Source organism: Zonotrichia albicollis, chromosome 7, assembly GCF_047830755.1.
Source record: "Zonotrichia albicollis isolate bZonAlb1 chromosome 7, bZonAlb1.hap1, whole genome shotgun sequence".
NCBI lineage: Eukaryota > Metazoa > Chordata > Aves > Passeriformes > Passerellidae > Zonotrichia > Zonotrichia albicollis.
In genome coordinates, this window is record NC_133825.1 from 36,469,375 (window position 1) to 36,487,482 (window position 18,108).

At 52.1% G+C, this 18,108-nt stretch overlaps 1 protein-coding gene across 1 annotated transcript; it reads left to right on the top strand.

Moving 5' to 3' along the window:
* Positions 1-3,754: 3,754 nt before the first annotated feature.
* On the top strand, positions 3,755-15,502 carry CPN1 (carboxypeptidase N subunit 1). Its single transcript, XM_005481195.4, has 9 exons — positions 3,755-4,668; positions 7,482-7,678; positions 8,352-8,507; positions 8,924-9,106; positions 10,538-10,649; positions 11,328-11,467; positions 11,763-11,862; positions 13,317-13,435; positions 15,244-15,502. The coding sequence occupies exons 1-9, from the start codon at positions 4,446-4,448 to the stop codon at positions 15,373-15,375; spliced, it is 1,362 nt and encodes a 453-aa protein (XP_005481252.2). The 5' UTR covers positions 3,755-4,445; the 3' UTR covers positions 15,376-15,502.
* Positions 15,503-18,108: the final 2,606 nt, after the last annotated feature.

Genomic DNA, 18,108 nt, shown 5'->3' on the forward strand with positions numbered 1-18,108 from the left:
GAGTGTCAAATGTGGGGCAAAGCTATTGGAACTTGTCAGAAGAGAGAACCTGGGTACCTGCAGCACCCTTACCTCTTGCAGGAAAACTGCTCCCCACCACAGGCTCTAAGTACCTTGGAAAAAGTTGCCTCTCCTCTGTGCCCAGGCTACAGCAGATTTCTCCAGCCCTACAGCAAAGCACAGTGGGGCCTCCACTTGGAAGAAAGCTCTCAGAAGTGGGGCCATCACCTCTGCACTGGAAGGCTGATTTGAAGTGTTGGCACCGGCCAGGGCTTTCCAGTTTCTCCCGGAGCAGTTCTGGCGGATGTGTGCCCCTTCACTCTCCACCCCAGTTCTTCCCATGCTCTGTGCCAGGCAGGATGTGCAGGCTCTGCAGGGCTGCCAGCTTTGTCACAGGCTCACAGCCTGTTCAGGAGGGACTGGGCAGAGCACACTGAGGACAGCAGTCCCTGCCACCCAGGCCATGTGTTTTCTTTCCGTGGTCCAACCGTGAAGAAATGGATCTTTGTTTTGATGCACACACGAGCCTCTGTATGCTTATCATAATAAAGACTTCTGAACTCATGCCAGAAAAGTTTTCATGCTGTTTTCCAGAAGATGGGAGTTTGCCAGTAGTGGAATGGAGCTTCTGGCACTAAACATGGAAAAGTCCTGAGATGTGATTTCCTCTCTTGCCAGTTCCCCGATGCTCTCCTAGGTCAGCTCTGAAGATCCCAGTGGATGGGTAGCATCCCCTCCTGGTAGAGAAATGCACTGTGGTCTTTCCCAGGCTCTGGGCACCTCACACAGGTTGCCTCACTCATGGGAAGGCTGCTACTGCCCAAACCACATCTTTCTTTGCCTTAGCTTCATCCTGACCTCCTCAAAGCAGTTTGTTCTCCCAAGAACTGCAAACTGAACAGAAGCAGTCCTCTGTTCTCATTTTCCCTCTCCTTCCCCCAGGCAGCACCACTGGCATCATGCTGGCACTGCAGCCCACCTTTCCACCCCCCTAACAGGTGAAGGACAGTGGGCCTGTGCCCCTTGCTCACAGGGCTGCGTGTCTCCACGTGCAGCCACAGCCACAGCTCTGCCAAGGCAAACAATGCTTGTCACAGTTGTTATTTTTCTTTCAACAAGAACTCCCCACAGTTTGCTCATTCTTATGGCTATTAGCTTGAAGTTTCCTCAAATTTTCCAATCTTCCTCTGTTAACAATATGGCCAAAACTAAAGTGAACCCATCAGATGCAGTCTTTCCATGGTCAGTTCCAGCAGAATCAGCTCCTTGCTGCCTGTGCCCATCAGCAATGCAACGGTGGGGAGACAGGGCTTGCATTCACATTCCTCTCACTCTCACCACAGTGGCACAGACCTTTCCTTCTCCCCTTTTTCTCCCACTGCCTCAAGGTCTCTCCATTTTTGAACATCTGGGTGGGGGGTGGGGGAGTGCATGATCCATCCCAGATGTATTAGCCGTGTTTTCCAAATGAAGTTTTTATTTACTTCCTTCACTGTTTCTAAGTCCTAACATCTTCTATTGTTTGTTTCTGCTTTCATCAGTGTTTTCAAACATGTCCAAATTTATTACTGTCATTTTCCTAGAATGTGTAAAGGCCATGCTAGGTCAGATCAAACAGGCAGGGCATTGGCACTCGTCTCCAGCTGTGTGGTGAGCGAGAATTTAGAGGGACAGCTAGGGAAACAGCATAATACTTTTCTTCTACACATCAGGGGCTTAGGAAATTTGTGATCAAATGATTACTTCAAGATCTGATAACTCTGACTCTGTTCTCTATGAATTCATTTTATCCTCTTTTGCACTCATTAGCTTTCACCTTTGATAATGTAATTTCAGGGTGTCTTTTGTGCAAAACTCTTTCCTTTTGTATGCTTTAAACCTGCTGCCTGATGACAGGCTGCCTCCATCCCTGTGCTATGGATAACACTGACTAACTCTCCAGACCTAGTACTGTGTGAGATGCGTTTTCCACCCACATGAGATTTTGTCCATGGCTCCTTTTTAGGCTCTAATGCTCTGGCATTTCTTTTTTTATAAACTGTTGTTTCTTATATCAGTGCTGCTTGCCTCCATAGGAAAGTGAGAGTTTTCCTCATGTGTCCCTTGGCAGCACTGCAGTTCCAACTCTGCCACTGCTGTCCCAGGCTACTGAAAGCAGCCTAGGAAGGGAAAGGGGAGGGTGAAACTGGCCAAACATGGGGCTTGCACTATTTTACTCTAGCCCTTACTCTATTTTACTCTAGCCCTGCCTAGCACTCTCTGGCTGCCAAGTAACACTGGGTAGTGCTGGAAACCTGCCTATGACTCTTTCACATGGCCTTCATTGCTGAAGCCTGGGGAAAGAGCAGCTCCACGGGAACCCAGCAGCCCTGGGAGCAGGGATGTGAAGGAGGTGAAGGCATTTCCCACTGCTGTTGTGGGCTGCCAGCTTTGCAAAATACCACCAGACACATCTTGCTGTAGAGATAAGAACTGTCCTACCATACCCATGCTCTCCATGCCACAGCTTCAGCTACTTTGTCTTGGTTTCTGGCATGTGCTGGGAGAAGCTATCACCTCCAGCACTGACACTTAGATGGGTGCAATGCCATTCCTGCTCCTGAACGTGTGCTGCTTTCAGACTGGCTGACAAGCAGGGATGGGGGCAGATGGGGCTTACCTAGGAGAAAGTATTAATATGGTTTCTGCTATCTCTATGTATGTGTAATATTTTTATTTTTCTTTTCATGTCTTCAAAAGGGTATTTTTTAAAAAACAGGGGTTAAGAGGGAACTGTGCAGGTGGGGCAGAAGACCAAGAAGGCAGAGGATCAAGGAGAGAAATGACCACTATGATGGTGCTTGGGCAGAAGAATGTTGGATATGGGAAAGTCTGAGTAAGCCAAATCATAAGCAGACAATCCATGTGCCTTGACCACCAGCCTGTACTGTTTGCATCAGAGGCCATCAACAGCAGCTAGAGGCTATAAACAGGGACTCCTTGGTTTGACCAGTGCTCTTCCTGGAAAACTGAGGTAGAAACACAGCAGCACAAGCAGATGTGGAGAAGGGTAGGAAAGCACTGGGAAAGAAGCAAGCCTTGACATGGAAATTAGAGCAATGCAGCACAGATCCACCTCAAAGCTGAAGGGAAAGCAAATGTTTGGCATGGCACTGAGTATCCCGGGCAGCCCATTACTGGTGGCCAGAGGAGCTCCTCTCTAGCATGGCCCAGATACAGCAGAATAGCATGCTCATGTTACCAAAGGGGGCCTTTCTCTTGGCCTGTCCAGCCGTGATGGTAAATTTTTCAGATGTTTGTGTTCATGTTTGGTCTCTGTGTCAGGGTTGTCCTAGTAAATACCTCTGTCAGAGCCACTAGGCTGCTGGAGTTTTAGCCTTGTGGGGCAGAGAGCAGGGACCATGAGGTGTCTGCTGCCCACTGGGATAAGCATGGCAGAGGGGTGGAGAGGAACCAGCTGCCCCTAGACCCAGAAACAGTTTGCGATCCTTTGTTAGCAGACAGCAGGACATGTTCATTTGCCTATATGCAGTTAAGCAATGTCGTCCTGCCCAGCGCCTGTCAGAGCTCTTTCTCATGCCCCCTCCCGGAGCAGGGCGGGGTGATAGCAGACTGTTGGAGCGGAGCTCTCCGTGATGGTTCCTGCTCAGCAGACAACTCCTGCATCACATCGCACTCTGCTCTTCCCTCCCCCGGCACCGTCCCAGCTCGGCAGTTCGGGCAGCCAGCTGTGGCAAGGGCAACGCAGTCCCTGCCGCCTCTGTTTGTCCCGGGAGCAATGGGATCGCTGGGTGAGCCGGGCCGGGCAGAGGAGCCGGCTGACCCGCGGCGGTGCCGGCTCTGTTTCCCCAGGAGATGGGGCAGGAGAGGAGGCGCGGAGCCGGGGCCGGGCTGGGCGGAGGAGCGGTGGGAGCGGCCCGCTCCAGCCGGGCAGGGCTGCGGGGATCGTGCGAGCAGCGAGGCCGCCCGGCGCTACCCCCATCCCCATCCCCCTGGGCTCCTGCCCCACGGGCGGTGGCGAGCAGAGCAGAGCAGAGCCCCCCGCCCGCCGGCCCCCTCTCCTCTCCTTTCCCCGCCCGCCGCTCCCCGAGCGCTTGGCAGCCCCGACGCCCTCCGCAGCCAGTTTTCCAGCCCTGCGCTTCTTCTGCGGTGACAGCCAGTGGCTGCGGGGCCCTGTTTGCTGTCCAGTTAATAAGTGAGCTGGAGCGGGGTGAAACTTCTCCGGCGGAGGAGAGCGGGCTCGCCGGGGGCCGGCCGGGCGGGCGGGGGGAGCATTCCTGCGCCGCGGGGCCCCGGCGCGCCCCGCTCCCGCCGCCCCCCGCCCGCAGGTGCAGGGGGCTGGCACTCGGCAGCTGGAAAGAGCTGGTTGGAGTTTGCACTTTAAGCTCCCGACGGGGAGGGAGCCGAGGCTGGGAGCTGGTCCGGGCGCCCGGCGCCGCGGGAGGATGGCGCGGTGGCTGCGGCCCCTCGTGGGAGCCCTGCTCCTGCTCGAGGGGGCGGCCGCCCTCAGCTTCCTCCACCATCGCTACGAGGAGCTGGTGCAGGCCCTGTTCCGCGTGCAGAGCCAGTGTCCCTACGTCACCCGCATCTACAGCATCGGCCGCAGCGTCGAGGGCCGGCACCTCTACGTGCTGGAGTTCAGCGACTACCCGGGCATCCACGAGCCCCGTGAGTACGGGGGGAAGGGGACAGCGGCCCCGAGAGGAGGCACGCTCCCTGCCACGCGGCGCTGCCGGGGCTCTGGGTGGGGGTATCTCCCTTTCCAGGCGGGACTCTGGCAGTGCCCAGGTGCCAGGCGGGGCGGTCTCCGGCAGGGACCCCGCAGCCGGCCCAGGGCCCGCCCGGCCCGCACACACGCCCCGTGCCGTGCACTGTGCCTGCGTGAGCTGCAGCGTGGCCCGGCCGCGTACTTTGGACGCAGCTCTGAGTTTTCAGCTCAAGCTAATGCGAGAACGCAGGCGAGTCCATCCCAGCACCCTGCATGCCCTACCATGCTCTCCCTCCCAAAACAGCGTTGTCCAGGCGAGGAGAGCAGCATCCACCCTCTGCCCTGTGCTGCTGGGTGGTGACACGACAGAAAGTGTTCGGCCCTTCCTCCTGCAGACGGCAAACTCGGGAGGACAGCGAGCGGGGACCCGGCAGAGAGGGCCTGGGCTTCTACAGCCCTCGCAGCCCGTGAGCAGTGCGGCCCCAGCGACAGGCTTGTGTCAGGGACCGCCACCTGCTGCCACGTGGCCCTGTGGAGCCCTGGCAGCGATGGCCCCGTGAGCTGGAGCCCTGGCAGCGATGGCCCCGTGAGCTGCTGCCTGAGCAGCTCGGAGATGCTGCCGAGCCAGCCCTTGCTGGGTGCCCTGGGGGGTTGAGGAGAGCATCTGCCTCTCCAGGCTGGGGGGGTGCACACAGGGCTCCCTCGCATCCCTGCCTTGTGCCCCTGAGCTGCAGGTAAGGACAGAGCTTTCTGCAGGATTTTTGCCTTTTCAGGTCCTGGTTGATGTGATTAAACGCAGGGGCTGATAAGTGCAGGCAGCCTAGTCACGTGGAAAACTGCCAGCAGGGGTGTGCAGAACCTGTGCCCCCCTCTGAGGAGCAGCCCCCACAAACCCCACAGCACCCCATGTCTGGCAGCTCTGCTCTGGGGGCGTATGCTCCCGTCCTGTGCTCATGGTATCATTTTCAGGGGTGCCAGCAGGTGGGATGGGAGGCTTCCCACCTTTACTACCTCTGTGACAGCCCTGTTCTGCACTGGGAAACCTGCATGGCACTGAGGGCATCTGGGGTCCCTCCACAGTGCATCAAGGGCTGATTCAAAGCACAGAGTGAGCAAAGGGCACCGGCAGTGCACCACTGGATTTTAGACTTGCAGAACCACATGAAAGCAGATGGAAAGGCTGTAGGAGATGAATCAGATCTCCCCTGCCCCAGGCAGGCAGCATGGACATGTGGCCCTGCTTGTAGCATGAGCCACTGTCAGGCTGGCACTTTCAGCTTGAGTAGCATGAGGAATTTGGGAAACTGGATTTCCTTGAAGGACATGAAAAGTAACTCTGAAAAGCAAGCTCAGAGTCAATGGGCTTGCATGCAGTAATTACAGTTTGTGTGCCCATATACATAAAGTTTAGGGGTTTGCATACTGAAAAACACTGACAAATCCTGCTGCAGACTCAAACAAAGCAGAGAATCCTTGCTGAAACCCTATTTTCAGGCTGCACATATGCCCAAGATTTTTCTGAGTTTTTAATAACTCGATTATCTAACTAAATCAGTTCTTATGTCCCTGAAATCTAACAAGATCAAAATATGTGGCTCACCTCTGGTGTCTTGCACTGAGAGACAGCAATCAAAAAACGTGGAAAAGCAAAATCTTTAGCTTGAATTAGACCATTTGTTTTTTAATGCAGCAAAGGCACAGGAGCAAGCAGCAAGCAGCAGCTCACAATCTGGGGATGTGATGCCTTTTACCCCAGGATCCTGACAGACATACCTGGCAGCAGGGCTGCACCCTGCCACTGCATGTCTGATCCCTGCTGGTGGCCAGAAAGCTCAGGGTGCAATGGGAGTCTCAAGATCTGGCAAGCCAGCAATTGTAACAACACTTTTTTTTTCCCCTGAATCTTTCATGTGACAGACAGGCTCCCTTTTTAACTTAATTCCCCTGTTGTCTTTCGTTCTACCAATGCTGGCTCCAGCCTGCAATGTGACATTTTATTTTCCCACAAGTAACTGCTTTAAAAGGGCTCTGGGAAAGCACAACCTGTCCCTCACACGTCCTGCCTCTCCTTCAGCAAAGCAGCAAGTCCTGTTCCAGGCACTGTCTGCCTGTGGTCTCCGAGTCTGTATTTTGAGACCTTATTTTAGAAAAGCCAGTGGCAAGAGACCTTTTTGGTCATACTGGAGCTGCCTGAGGGACAGTTTGATCCATATTCAGCTCAGCTGCTGAGGGTTTCTCCGGGCTCTTTTCCCTTGAGGATGAGGAGGGCCTTAACCTTGATCTTGGAGGCAGGTAAAGGGGAAGGAGAGATGCAGAGCTGGGAATGGACCATGCTGGTGATGGGCACTGAGAGCAAATGTGGAAGAGCAGAGGTGGGAGAAACAGTCTGTCACCTCCACTGCCACCTACCCCATAGCTCTGAGGCCCTGGCAGCCTGGGGCAATCCTGCCAGTGCTCCCTGGTCCTTTTGTGCTGCTTTTCACCAACCCAAGACCAAACCAGCAGCAAATACTCTTCCTGTGTGCTCCAAAGGCCCAAAGCAACCTGGAGGAGAGTCTGAGCTGCTCTCAGAGTGCTGTGCAAAATGCAGTGGAGCCCATATGAGAACTGTGCCACTCTCCCTCACTGAGGTTTGCATTTTGCGAGGGAAAGGGTCATTTTAGACCATTTATTGGGTGTCCCTTGGGCTTGCCTGGGGGTCCTTGTGGTAGGCATTTGGTCTTCCCCCCTGTCCCAGCCCTGGCTGATGGCATCACTCTCTTGCTTTCTCCAGTGGAGCCAGAGTTCAAGTATGTTGGGAACATGCACGGGAATGAGGTGCTGGGCCGGGAGCTGCTGCTGCAGCTCTCGGAGTTCCTGTGTGAGGAGTACCGCCGGGGCAACGAGCGGATCACGCGCCTCATCCACGACACGCGCATCCACATCATGCCCTCCATGAACCCTGACGGGTACGAAGTGGCTGCCAAGCAGGTACCAGGCAGTGATCACCTCCTCCAGGGTAGGGGCAGAAAGCCCTTCAATCCCTTTGGGATGCTCTTCACTGCAGCTAGAAGGAGGGGGAATCCTTTCTTTTCATGCCCTGCCAAATTTGTCCCCGTCAACTGCTGTTGCTGCTTGTCACCTCCTTGCCAAGAGCTCGTGCTATGTGTCCTGTTACAGGTGACCTTGGCAGATGATGGAGAAGACTTCCTGTACCTGTCTTATTCTCTTTAAAAGATATTTGTCACAGAAGGGTCACTGCAAATCCCCTGCCCTAGACTGGGCAAGTGAGAACTGAATGCTGATGTCGTAAGCAGGCAGAGACATGAGTGATGGGGGGGTGGAAATAAGCCCCTTAGTACTCCCGAAAAAAAATCACCCATTTCTTTGTGCTTCTAGACTTCAGGGAGATATTTGTGGCTCTTTCAGCTAAAGTAAATTGTTTATTTGTTTTGTGGCTTACTCTGTCACCCTGAAAAATGAAGATACTGTTATTGATTTTCCCTGTCAGTACCAATACTCTTTATTGCCCTGCCAGCAATAACACATGTTGTAACTCATAGGCATTGAAGTGCTTTTACAGTGGCCATTCTCTGCTTCTCTGATGCCCAACGTGACTGCACCCAACCTGGACTCACCCCTGTGATGCACCTTTGCCCCACAGGGCCCAGACAGCAACGGGTACTTGACAGGGAGGAACAATGCCAATGGAGTGGACTTGAACCGCAACTTCCCTGACCTCAACACCCTCATGTACTACAGCAGGGAAATCAGCGGGCCAAATCACCACATCCCACTGCCTGACAACTGGAAAAGCCAGGTACCAGTCTGGGATACTGTGAGGGCTACAGCATCCTCTGGCTTGCACAGTGCTTGTTTCCTTCTCTGAGCCTTCTGCCTGCAGAGAAACGATGCAGTCCTGGTCCCATATCACAGCTTGCCCCTCTGCCAGGAGAGGCTGACATCACAACCAGCTTGGGGGAGCAGGCTGCAGTGCACAGGGCAGAGGAGGTGGCATATGCTGGCTAACACCTGTGCCTCAGGTTTTGGGGTTTAGCTGGGGGAACTGCCTCGTGTATCAGGGCAGTTGGTGGAGAACAGAGGAAGCTGCAAGAGCTGCAGCAGACACATTGCAGGACAGGGTCTGACATGGTCAGTCACACCACAGCCCTGGCATGGAGCAGCAGCTGGCACAGAGGTCTCTTCTCCCTGTCTCCTTCTCTCTTCTCCTTACAGGTGGAGCCAGAGACATTGGCTGTGATCCAGTGGATCAGCAGCTACAACTTTGTGCTCTCGGCCAATCTGCATGGTGGAGCAGTGGTGGCAAACTACCCCTATGACAAGTCCCAGGACCAGCGGTTCAGGAGCCACCGGCGCACGGTCAACACGCCCACCCCTGACGATAAGCTGTTTCAGAAGGTGAGCACAGCCACGCTGAGCAAGGACATCCCCTGGCAGGGTGCAGAGCGAGGCCTGGATGGGAGCTCTGGTCACTGCATCATGCAGGAGCTGAGCCAAGAAACGTGTTGGAAATAATCATTAGCAGACTACAGCATTTCTGCCAGCCACTGGCTCAGGAGCCAGGTCAGGACAGTCCCACCACAGGGACAGGCCATGCTTAACTCTCAGGGCCCCCCCCCTTGTTCATGCTTGGTTTTCCCATAACCCAAATACCACTGGTATACTCAATAACAACCTGCTTTTCCCAAGCTGGAAGCTGCACTCAGCTTTGGCACACCATCTTAGAATGCAAAGGGTTTTTTTTCCTAGAGAGCTGACTGAGAGCCTGCTGATACCAAGATAAAGGAGGTGGGTGCCCAGCAGGGGCTTATGGATGGCAAAGAACAACTACAACAAACAGGAAGAGCTCCAGGAGCATAAGCAGACAGCAGAGAATGAATCAGTCTGTGCTGTTGATCCGTTAGTGCTAGCTGAAGCTCGTGGTTTTTCTTCATTATCCCAGAAAACAATGCCTTCAGTCACTGCTTCCATTAGGAAATACCCAGCATAAGAAAAAAGTAAGTCTGCCTCAGAACAGTTAATGAGAAAAATAAGTCCAAGCTGGAGTCCAGCCTTTTCTGGAAGCAAAATCTGCAGGGGCTTGTCAGGACCTCCTGGGATCACGGCTGTGCTCAGACCAGATGTCAAGATGCTGCAGTCTGGGGCGTAGGCTAATGATACCCACATGGCCTCAGGACTCAGAAATGTAGAGAAGTAACTTTTCCTGCCCACAGAATGATATTGCACTGGAATCTGAACCATAATAAAGGGTATAGAGTTTGCCATAGATGCCAGTCTCTCTTAAACTGTGTCTTACGCAAAGGACTGGCTGTGGATGCAGCAACCCAGTTTTAGCCCTGCCTTCATGTCTAAAAATAAACAGTAGTCTTAATAAGGGCAACAAACAAGTCGTTGCTAGAACCAGAACTTGCCCAAACTCTTTCCTAATAGAAATTCCCCCGATATGTATCTGCTATTTGCCAGGACTGATACTGGTTGCTTTTCTTCATATAGGTTTTTCCTCTATTAGTGCCATTTGCTGTGTGGGGCCAAGTGTCCCTGCATAGGTCCAGTGCCTCCTGCTCCCTCTCTTTTCAGTATGAGCAGGGCAGAAGCCCTTTTGCCATCAACAAGCTTCCAGCTTGCCAGGTTACTGCTCTTCCTTGTAATCTTGCAGAGGTCCTGGGCACCTCATGTTGTATTTTGTGGCAGTAAAATGCAGGAACTCTCTCCTGTCTGACTTCCCTCCTGTGCTCCTCAGCAATGGAGGGAGTGTGTTTTGTCCAGAGCCAGGCAGGTTCTCCAGCCATGTGGGGCTGGAGCAGTGACCACTGGCTGCTCTCCCTCTAGCTGGCCAAGACCTACTCATATGCCCACAGCTGGATGCACCGGGGCTGGAACTGCGGGGACTACTTTGCTGATGGCATCACCAATGGGGCATCCTGGTACTCGCTCAGCAAAGGTAAGGGCTGGGCCAGTAAGCACCCCCCACAGCTAAAGGAGGTGAAGGGATAGACAAGAAACCTCAGGACAGGATGGGTTGGGGAAGGACTATGGCAATAGGATTGTGCCCATTACTAGACACCATTCTGGTGTTTTGTAAATCGGACCAGGAAATGGCTTGGGAAAGAGCCACAGAAAAAGCCAAGGTCTGCAGAGACCTTCATCCTGTGTGCTTCTAGACAAAGGAAACATTAATCTGCTAGTGTATTTGAAAATCCTATGGTGTAATTCTGTCAAAACCCAAAACTGTGACCAAAGGAAAGGCAGCTGCTAGTTCCTGAAAAATCTCATTAAAAAAGGTGCAGTGAGGAAACTGAAAAATCAACACATAAGACTAGACAAAAGATTGAAGAGGAACTGAAAGAGATATATAGGCCCCCTGTGGTACCAAACCTCCCTGGGCTTCTGAAGGCAGGTTAATGAATGATCCAGCTGAAGGAGAGAGTTGGCAGCTACAAGGAGAGGGCTGCATGGGTGGAGGACGGCTCTAGTTGCACTGTCATGCAGGGAGGAGGCTGCACCTGTGGTGCAGAGGAGAGTGAGAAGGTTCTGGTCAAAGAAAGATGGGCCAGGATGACTGGGACATAGGAATAGGAAGGGAGCCACACCCTAGCCATAGGGTATTCTTCTCTTCCAGGCATGCAGGACTTCAATTACCTCTACACCAACTGCTTTGAAATCACCCTGGAGCTAAGCTGCAATAAGTTTCCCCCTGAGGAGGACCTGGAGAGGCAGTGGATGGCCAACCGGGAGGCCCTTGTTGCTTTCATTGAAGAGGTAAAGGCACAGTCCTGAGACCTACACCCTTCTCCTGCACATCCCCATGGGCCCTGGTGGTAGGGGACAAGTAGGCACCAGGAGTGGAAGAGAGTTGGTTATGGAGATCACGGGGTGCTCTTGTTGGTGCTCTTTGGGGAAACCGTTGTGTCCTAGACAGGCTGTGGTGGGGACAGCCAGGATCACCAAGGGTACAGGGAAAGGTAGGGTTGTCCCCAAAGGTCTGCCTTTCTCAGCAGTACCCTCTTGAGCAAAGGAGGGGCCTTGACCCATTGATCTGTCTCCCTCCCTGCAGGTTCACCAGGGCATCAAAGGGATGGTCTCAGATGAGAACAACAATGGCATTGCAGGAGCAGTGATTTCTGTCCAGGGAATCAGCCATGACATCACCTCTGGTGGGTTGTTGATCTGCTTACGTGTCTGAATACGTGAGTGAAGCTAGCAGGCAAGGCTATACTATGGGAGGCCATCATGGTTTGCTTCCCAAAGACACTAGAGAAATAAGACATCACTAGACAAATATAAGCCTATCCTTATCCTTGACCAGGGTGGGCTTAGAAATGCCTAGGAAGGACAGAGGTGAGAACTGGAATGGAAACCTTATTGTAAAGGACTTCAGAAACTCAGCTCCTATTTTATCTGGGAGGGACAATTGAGGGGATAATCTACTCAAGCCTGTAAGTATCTGCAAAGAGTTGAAACAGAAGATAGCAAAGAACAAGATGAAAAAAGAAAGAATAAGATGAAAGACTGAAAGTTCACACCAGACAAGTTTAGACTGAGAATTAAGTGCCACTTTACACTTACCCAGGTTGTGGTTGTTTCTCCCTTGCTGGCCAATTTTAACCTCCCTTCCAGGAACACCCTCTTCCAAGCAGACTGAACACTACAGACTGCCTGCAGAAAATAGCTGATATTACAGCTCTTCAGAGGTCAGATTTGAAATCATTAAAGCTCCTCCTGGTTATAGGTCTGTGAGTCAGTAACACTAATATTTGGCACTTATTATGCCAACCTGCATAGGAAAGGGGACTGTGAAAAAAATCGCAGAAGAGCTGGCTGTCAAGGGCCCTCTGAATTCTTCTGTCCATCTTGGAGCAAGATTTTCCCCACCATTGGCTCTGATCAGCCACTGCTCCCTCCAGCCAATTCTCACTGACCTCAAGGATGGATATTTCACACTAACCCTGTACCAGGGTTCTACCACTTTCAGGTGAAGCTGCACCCCCAGCTCCACTCTGTAGCAATTTGCAATACCTATCCAGTTACATAGATGGGATTATACTCATGTTTCCAAAGTGATCCATAATCACTTTGGTGGTGGTGTTGCCTCACTGTTGATTGTCCCCTGTCCCTAAGCACACCAGGGCACAGTCTGTCAAGGTGCTTCTGAGGCTTTCTTATGCAGGGAATCAGGGAGCAGCTGAGCTAATCAGCAACTAAATCCTGCTAACCTAAACGTGGCAAAATTGTGTATGGTGGGAATTAGATTGTGTTACGAATAAGGAGTCAGGCTGGAGCTGTGATTGTCCTTAGGTCTGCTGTCATCTGACTGGTGAGTGCTCAGCTTTGCAGCCCCCCTACACAGCCACAGCCAATGCTGCTGTACAGTCCCCTTTCATTTGGCTTTTACTTGCAGACTGACCTCTCCATGGCACTAATGAGACATCACTTGCAGTACACCAGTGTGAATCCAGCCTTGAGATAGCCAGCAGATTTGGGAAAAAAAAAATCCAGGTTTTGAAGGCTACACATCCTAGAGGAAGTAACTCAGAGAGAATTACTGGTATGTCTTATGCTTTGCTCCCTGAGCACCCTGAATGCTTTCTTTTCCTACCTTGTGTTCCAGGTGATATGGGAGATTATTTCCGGCTGTTGCTGCCTGGCACTTACACTGTCACAGCCTCTGCAGAGGGGTACCAGCCCCTGACAGTCACAACAACAGTGGGCCCAGCTGCACCTTCATTGGTGAGTCAGGCTGCATAGTCACAAGGGTTTCTCAAAATATCTTTACCCCAGGGAGAAAGAAATGTGGTGGGGGATGTCTAGTGAGCAGCAAAGAAAGGAGATAGGATGTAGAGCATTTCCAGAGGCTGTAGATTATCTGTTTTGGCAGACAAGGCTCCACACAGCTCACAGCAGTGAACAGAGTGAAGACAATACCATGCGCCTTTCAATTCCTTACTGAGGCCTTGCAGCTGCACTGGGCTCCTGTACCAGCTTCTGTGTCCTTCTGCCTCTTGGCCATGGGAGATCTCCTGGCTGGCTGGGACTGCTGCTCTTCAGCTCTCCCTCCATCCTCTTCACTCTCCAGGATGAGATGATGTGGAGACAGCCTGGCCTCAGTTATGCCCCCAACTTTGTGGGTTTCAGCACTCTGCTATCATCTGCATTCTGCCTAGGACCAAACATGTTATCAAACTCATAGCAAGAGGCTGAAGTCTGCCTTTCTTTTTGCTGAGAGCACCAGAGACAAACGGGAACTCAGTGCAAACAAAAAGCAGCCAAGCACCTTCAGGAAATGAAGTGTTCTTGAGATACTGGTGTGTCTCCTACAGCACCTTTCTGAGGGCTGGCTGGACAGCTAGAAATTGGTTGTAAAAACAGTGGGTGGTGATCCCTGCCCCTGCTGCTGTCTTGTGAACATGGTGGAACCACAGATGCAGGCTCCTCAAGAGACCAGACCCCAACACCCCCCACCATCTGCAGCATCCTGGCACATCCTTTGCTTCACTGTATGTGCACTGGTCAGGCTCTGCTGTAAATACACTGTGGTTGTTCTCCCACCTTCCATTGCTTCATCCCACCCTGCCCAGACTCTGAAGTTCTTCCAGAGCTGCCCTCTTCTCAGGACTAGAAACCTTCTAATTTTCGTACTAAATTTATTTATGGTCAGTTTATGCCTATTTGTTCTTCTGCCAATGTTGTGCTTTAAATAGCTCATTTTCTTGCCTGGTGTTTATTCCCTAGTATATTTATAGGGAGCTGTCAAGCCCAGTCCTTTGTTTTGCTAGGTTAAGCACCCAGCTCTTTGGGTTTCCTTTTTAAAACAGATTTTCTTTTTGCGGTGTTACTGTAGAAGACTGATTTGTTCCCTGATGGTCTGATTCTTGCATCTCTCCTCTCACAGCAGCCCTCCTTTTCCAGCCTCCAGTTCCCATTTCTGCAACACCTCCCATTCTCACTCTTCACCCCATCTCTCCCCCAAGAAGCCCATGCAGCCCCATTCCAGTTTCACCTTTCTGTATGGCCTCCCTATTCCCTATTTATCTGATGCTGTTTTGCACACTCCCTGTCCCCTTCTCCCTCTTGTACTGCTTGTGTGGCTGTAGTGGATGGAGGTTTCTTTCCCGAAATTTTTTTGCCTGGGTCCACTAGGAGGACTGGTTGCTGAAAGACTGATTAAGCTAACAAGATCCTTAAAGGAACTGTCTGTCTTAAACCATCCTCTGTATTAAATACTCACAGAGATGCAAAGCAACGCTATGTGTCCCCTCTCTGGTGGGAAAAGGAGAATAAAGGACATAGCTCAGTCCCTTGCCATTCACAGCTCATCTTCCAAACCATCCTAGGACATCACATGGCCACAGGAGCAACTCTGCATGTAAAACACTGTTCATTGTTAGTACATTTTCCACAGGAGGAAAAAAATTTACAGCTGCTTTAAGAATTGATTTCCTTTAACAATGGCTGAGACCTCTTATTGTTTGACTTGGCCCCAGAGTCCCTTCGAAGGTACACTGTGTTAAATGGAGTTATCTTTATTCTTTCTCCAGGTGCATTTCCAGCTCAAACAAGAAGTGGTGAGGAAGCCTGCGGAGCGCAAAGCCTCAGGCACACGGATGAACAACAAAGCCCTTCAGAAGAAGGTGGTGCCAAGAGCCACCCGCAGGGGGACCCAAAGATGAGGACAGCGCATTTGGCTGGGAGCTGGGGAAGCCGTTTACATGAGGCCTGGCTGATCACTCCAGCCAGTGAACTTTCCAACAGTTCAGCATGAAACTAGCCCAAATTATTAAACAAGAAAGTATTTAATCCCTGAGCAAATTGTGAAGTCATTCAGAACAAAGTGAGCCTGGGCTACAGTTCCCTGGGCATTGTGTCTGTGGGTGCTGAGTTCTTCTCCTGCACTTGCTCCATCTCAGAGAGCTGTGCTCCCTTTTATTCCTGGACTGTTGCCACAGCCCACATGAAATGCCACGAGTGTATTCCAAGGATGATGAACCTCATCCTTGGTGTAAGCTGCACTCAGAAAAGGAGCACATGTCCTTTCAAGGTAAGGACATTTGAAAAGGCAGCTTTTACTGCTAGGCCCAGGGCTACAGTTCCGCCTAGGCTTAGGGTTCTGAAAACCACAAAGCCCAGAACCCTAACCCTAGGTGGAACCCTAACCCTAGGTAGTAAATACAGCCTTGGGCTAAGGCTGGTCAAAAGGAGAAAGCTGTGGAATAAGGCATGTTTTTGCAGTTTTGTGTTCCCCTTGGGATGCCTTTTACAGCTCCAGTGTGCCTGGAGCTCTGGGCTTTGTGGTTTTCAAAACCCTAACCCTAGGTGGAACCCTAACCCTAGCAGTAAAAGCAGCCTTGGGCTGGAACATGTGGGACTGTCTCAATTGCAGTCTTCAGGGCAGGGTCAGAGTAGGGAGACTCCTTCCCTAGAACACGACCACCAGCCCCAGAGGCCACATCAGTCACCCTCGCAGGCTGCTGTGGGGTTGGCAGTGCAGCAGAAAAATTAGAGTCTCAGTCACAACTGTTTCCCCTGCAAAAGGGTTCCTGCAATATACAACCCTCTGGATGTCTCTCTCTCTGGGCTGGGATTTGTCCAGTTCATTCTCCTCCCAGCTCTGAATAATTTTGTGTTGAACAATTTGGTAGAGCTCCACTTGGCCGTGGCTGAGCTCTCCACGTGAAAACATGGTTACAAAATGTTCCTGAGGCAGGATTTTTTAGGACACCCCTCAATCACGTGCCATGAGCTTTGCCCCCAGTGTTGCAAGAAGGGTGGGCTAAAAAGGGCACAACCTTTGGATGTAACATCTGCCAGATAGGGATTTTTTAGGCTTTTGAGGCTTCGGTCAAGGCAAAAACAGTTGGCAGGTAACTAAAAACACACCACAACAGACAGAACAGATGTCAGAAGACACAGCTAACAGTCAATCCTCCCCATCTTCTCTGGGCCACTCATGATTTTGTAGACCTCCTCCCTGACGTATGTCCTTCTACCAAGCTGAAGAGTCCCAGCCTACAGTTTTTCACTACAGTCACTACAGTGATTACTGTACTTTGACTACGGTCTGTTCACATGTCTCTAAGCATCCTTACTGCCTGCCTCCAAACCTTCTTCCACTCTCTATTACCCTTTCTGGGATGAAAGGACCAGAACTGTATGCAGACACTGGAAAACATTTAAACAAAGTGAAGCCAGGCCCAGGAAAGTGAAACAAAATTCTTATAAGCAAAACTGTGAGGATCTTGGGAGAACCAAGAGGGCAGGTAGAACTCTGCATGCAATGCCTTCTCATTTCTGTGTCTGGCATGGAGGAGGCAGAAAAGGGAAAATACAAATGAGTCAACTCAAAGAAAAATTAAGCAGCTTGGATGGGGATGTCAGCAAGAGAGAGTTGGTCATGGCAGTGGCCTGAAAGGCTGCAGGAGGGATTGAGATTATGAAAAACACTCAAAACCTTCTTTGGCAGGCAAGAACAACAGAAATTTTGGGTCAGAGAACATCTAGAGCCCTGTGGCAGGAGCTGGTGTCCATTCTGCAGCACCAAGAAACCGTCTACAAGCATCCACACCTGCAGGGAATAGAGCACCTGTGCAGCTTCAGGCCCCCTGCCCACGGCATCGTGCCAAGGCAGCGGCGTGGGTCCCCCCAGGAGAGCAGACGGGAATCAGCAGCCAGCCTGTGCACGTACTGACACGACTCTGAGCGCCGGCGTGCGACGCGTTCTGCTCACCCGCTCCTGGCTGGTGGCAAGTCAAGCTGAGATCTGTGTGGTTGCTATGGAGAACTGTAGCTAAATGCACAAACAAGTGCCAAACAGTGCTAACTGCTCAGGGGGATTTAGAGATTCCGGGCTCTACGTGTTGCTGAGGGATGGTATCCCTTGGGGCATGGAGGCTTTTTTTAGCCTGCCAGGAAATCCAGCGCGGGACCTACTATACTTTGTATGCCAGATCCTCTGTGATGCACAAACCGGCCCTCTCCGTCATGGATTTCTGCATGGGGAGCTATTTGTTTTTCTCTATCTTAATGCTTTGGCACGATCTTACAACAGTATCTAAGCAGCCAAGGAGGCTGCTAGCGGCAAAGCTGAGACTGCACCAGATGGACAGTGTAGACCCACACGTCAGGGCTGCCAAAGCCAAAGCCGAGCAGGCAGCGAGATTCCCACAAGGCAGCAGCGGGAAGGGGAGCCCCGGCAGTGTGTGCGAGGCGGCAGCGCTCTGTGGGGAAGCAGAAGAGGGTTAGCACAGGCAGCTGCCTGCCGGGCTCCGCGCCGGGCTCCCGGGTGCTCTGCCGGCAGCCTGGCCCGGTGCATGGCGCACGAGCGCCGTGTCCAGCCCGGGGAGGGCTGCACGCCATGGTGGACGCCGGGTGCCGCGGCGGGCTGGCCCCGTGGGCCGCCGAGGGGA

Coding starts and splice junctions, on each gene's coding strand:
- CPN1 (XM_005481195.4), top strand. CDS start 4,446: ATGGCGCGGTGGCTGCGGCCCCTCGTGGGAGCCCTGCTCCTGCTCGAG. Junction 10,650..11,327: donor CTGGTACTCGCTCAGCAAAG/GTAAGGGCTGGG, acceptor CTTCTCTTCCAG/GCATGCAGGACTTCAATTAC. Junction 11,863..13,316: donor CAGCCATGACATCACCTCTG/GTGGGTTGTTGA, acceptor CTTGTGTTCCAG/GTGATATGGGAGATTATTTC.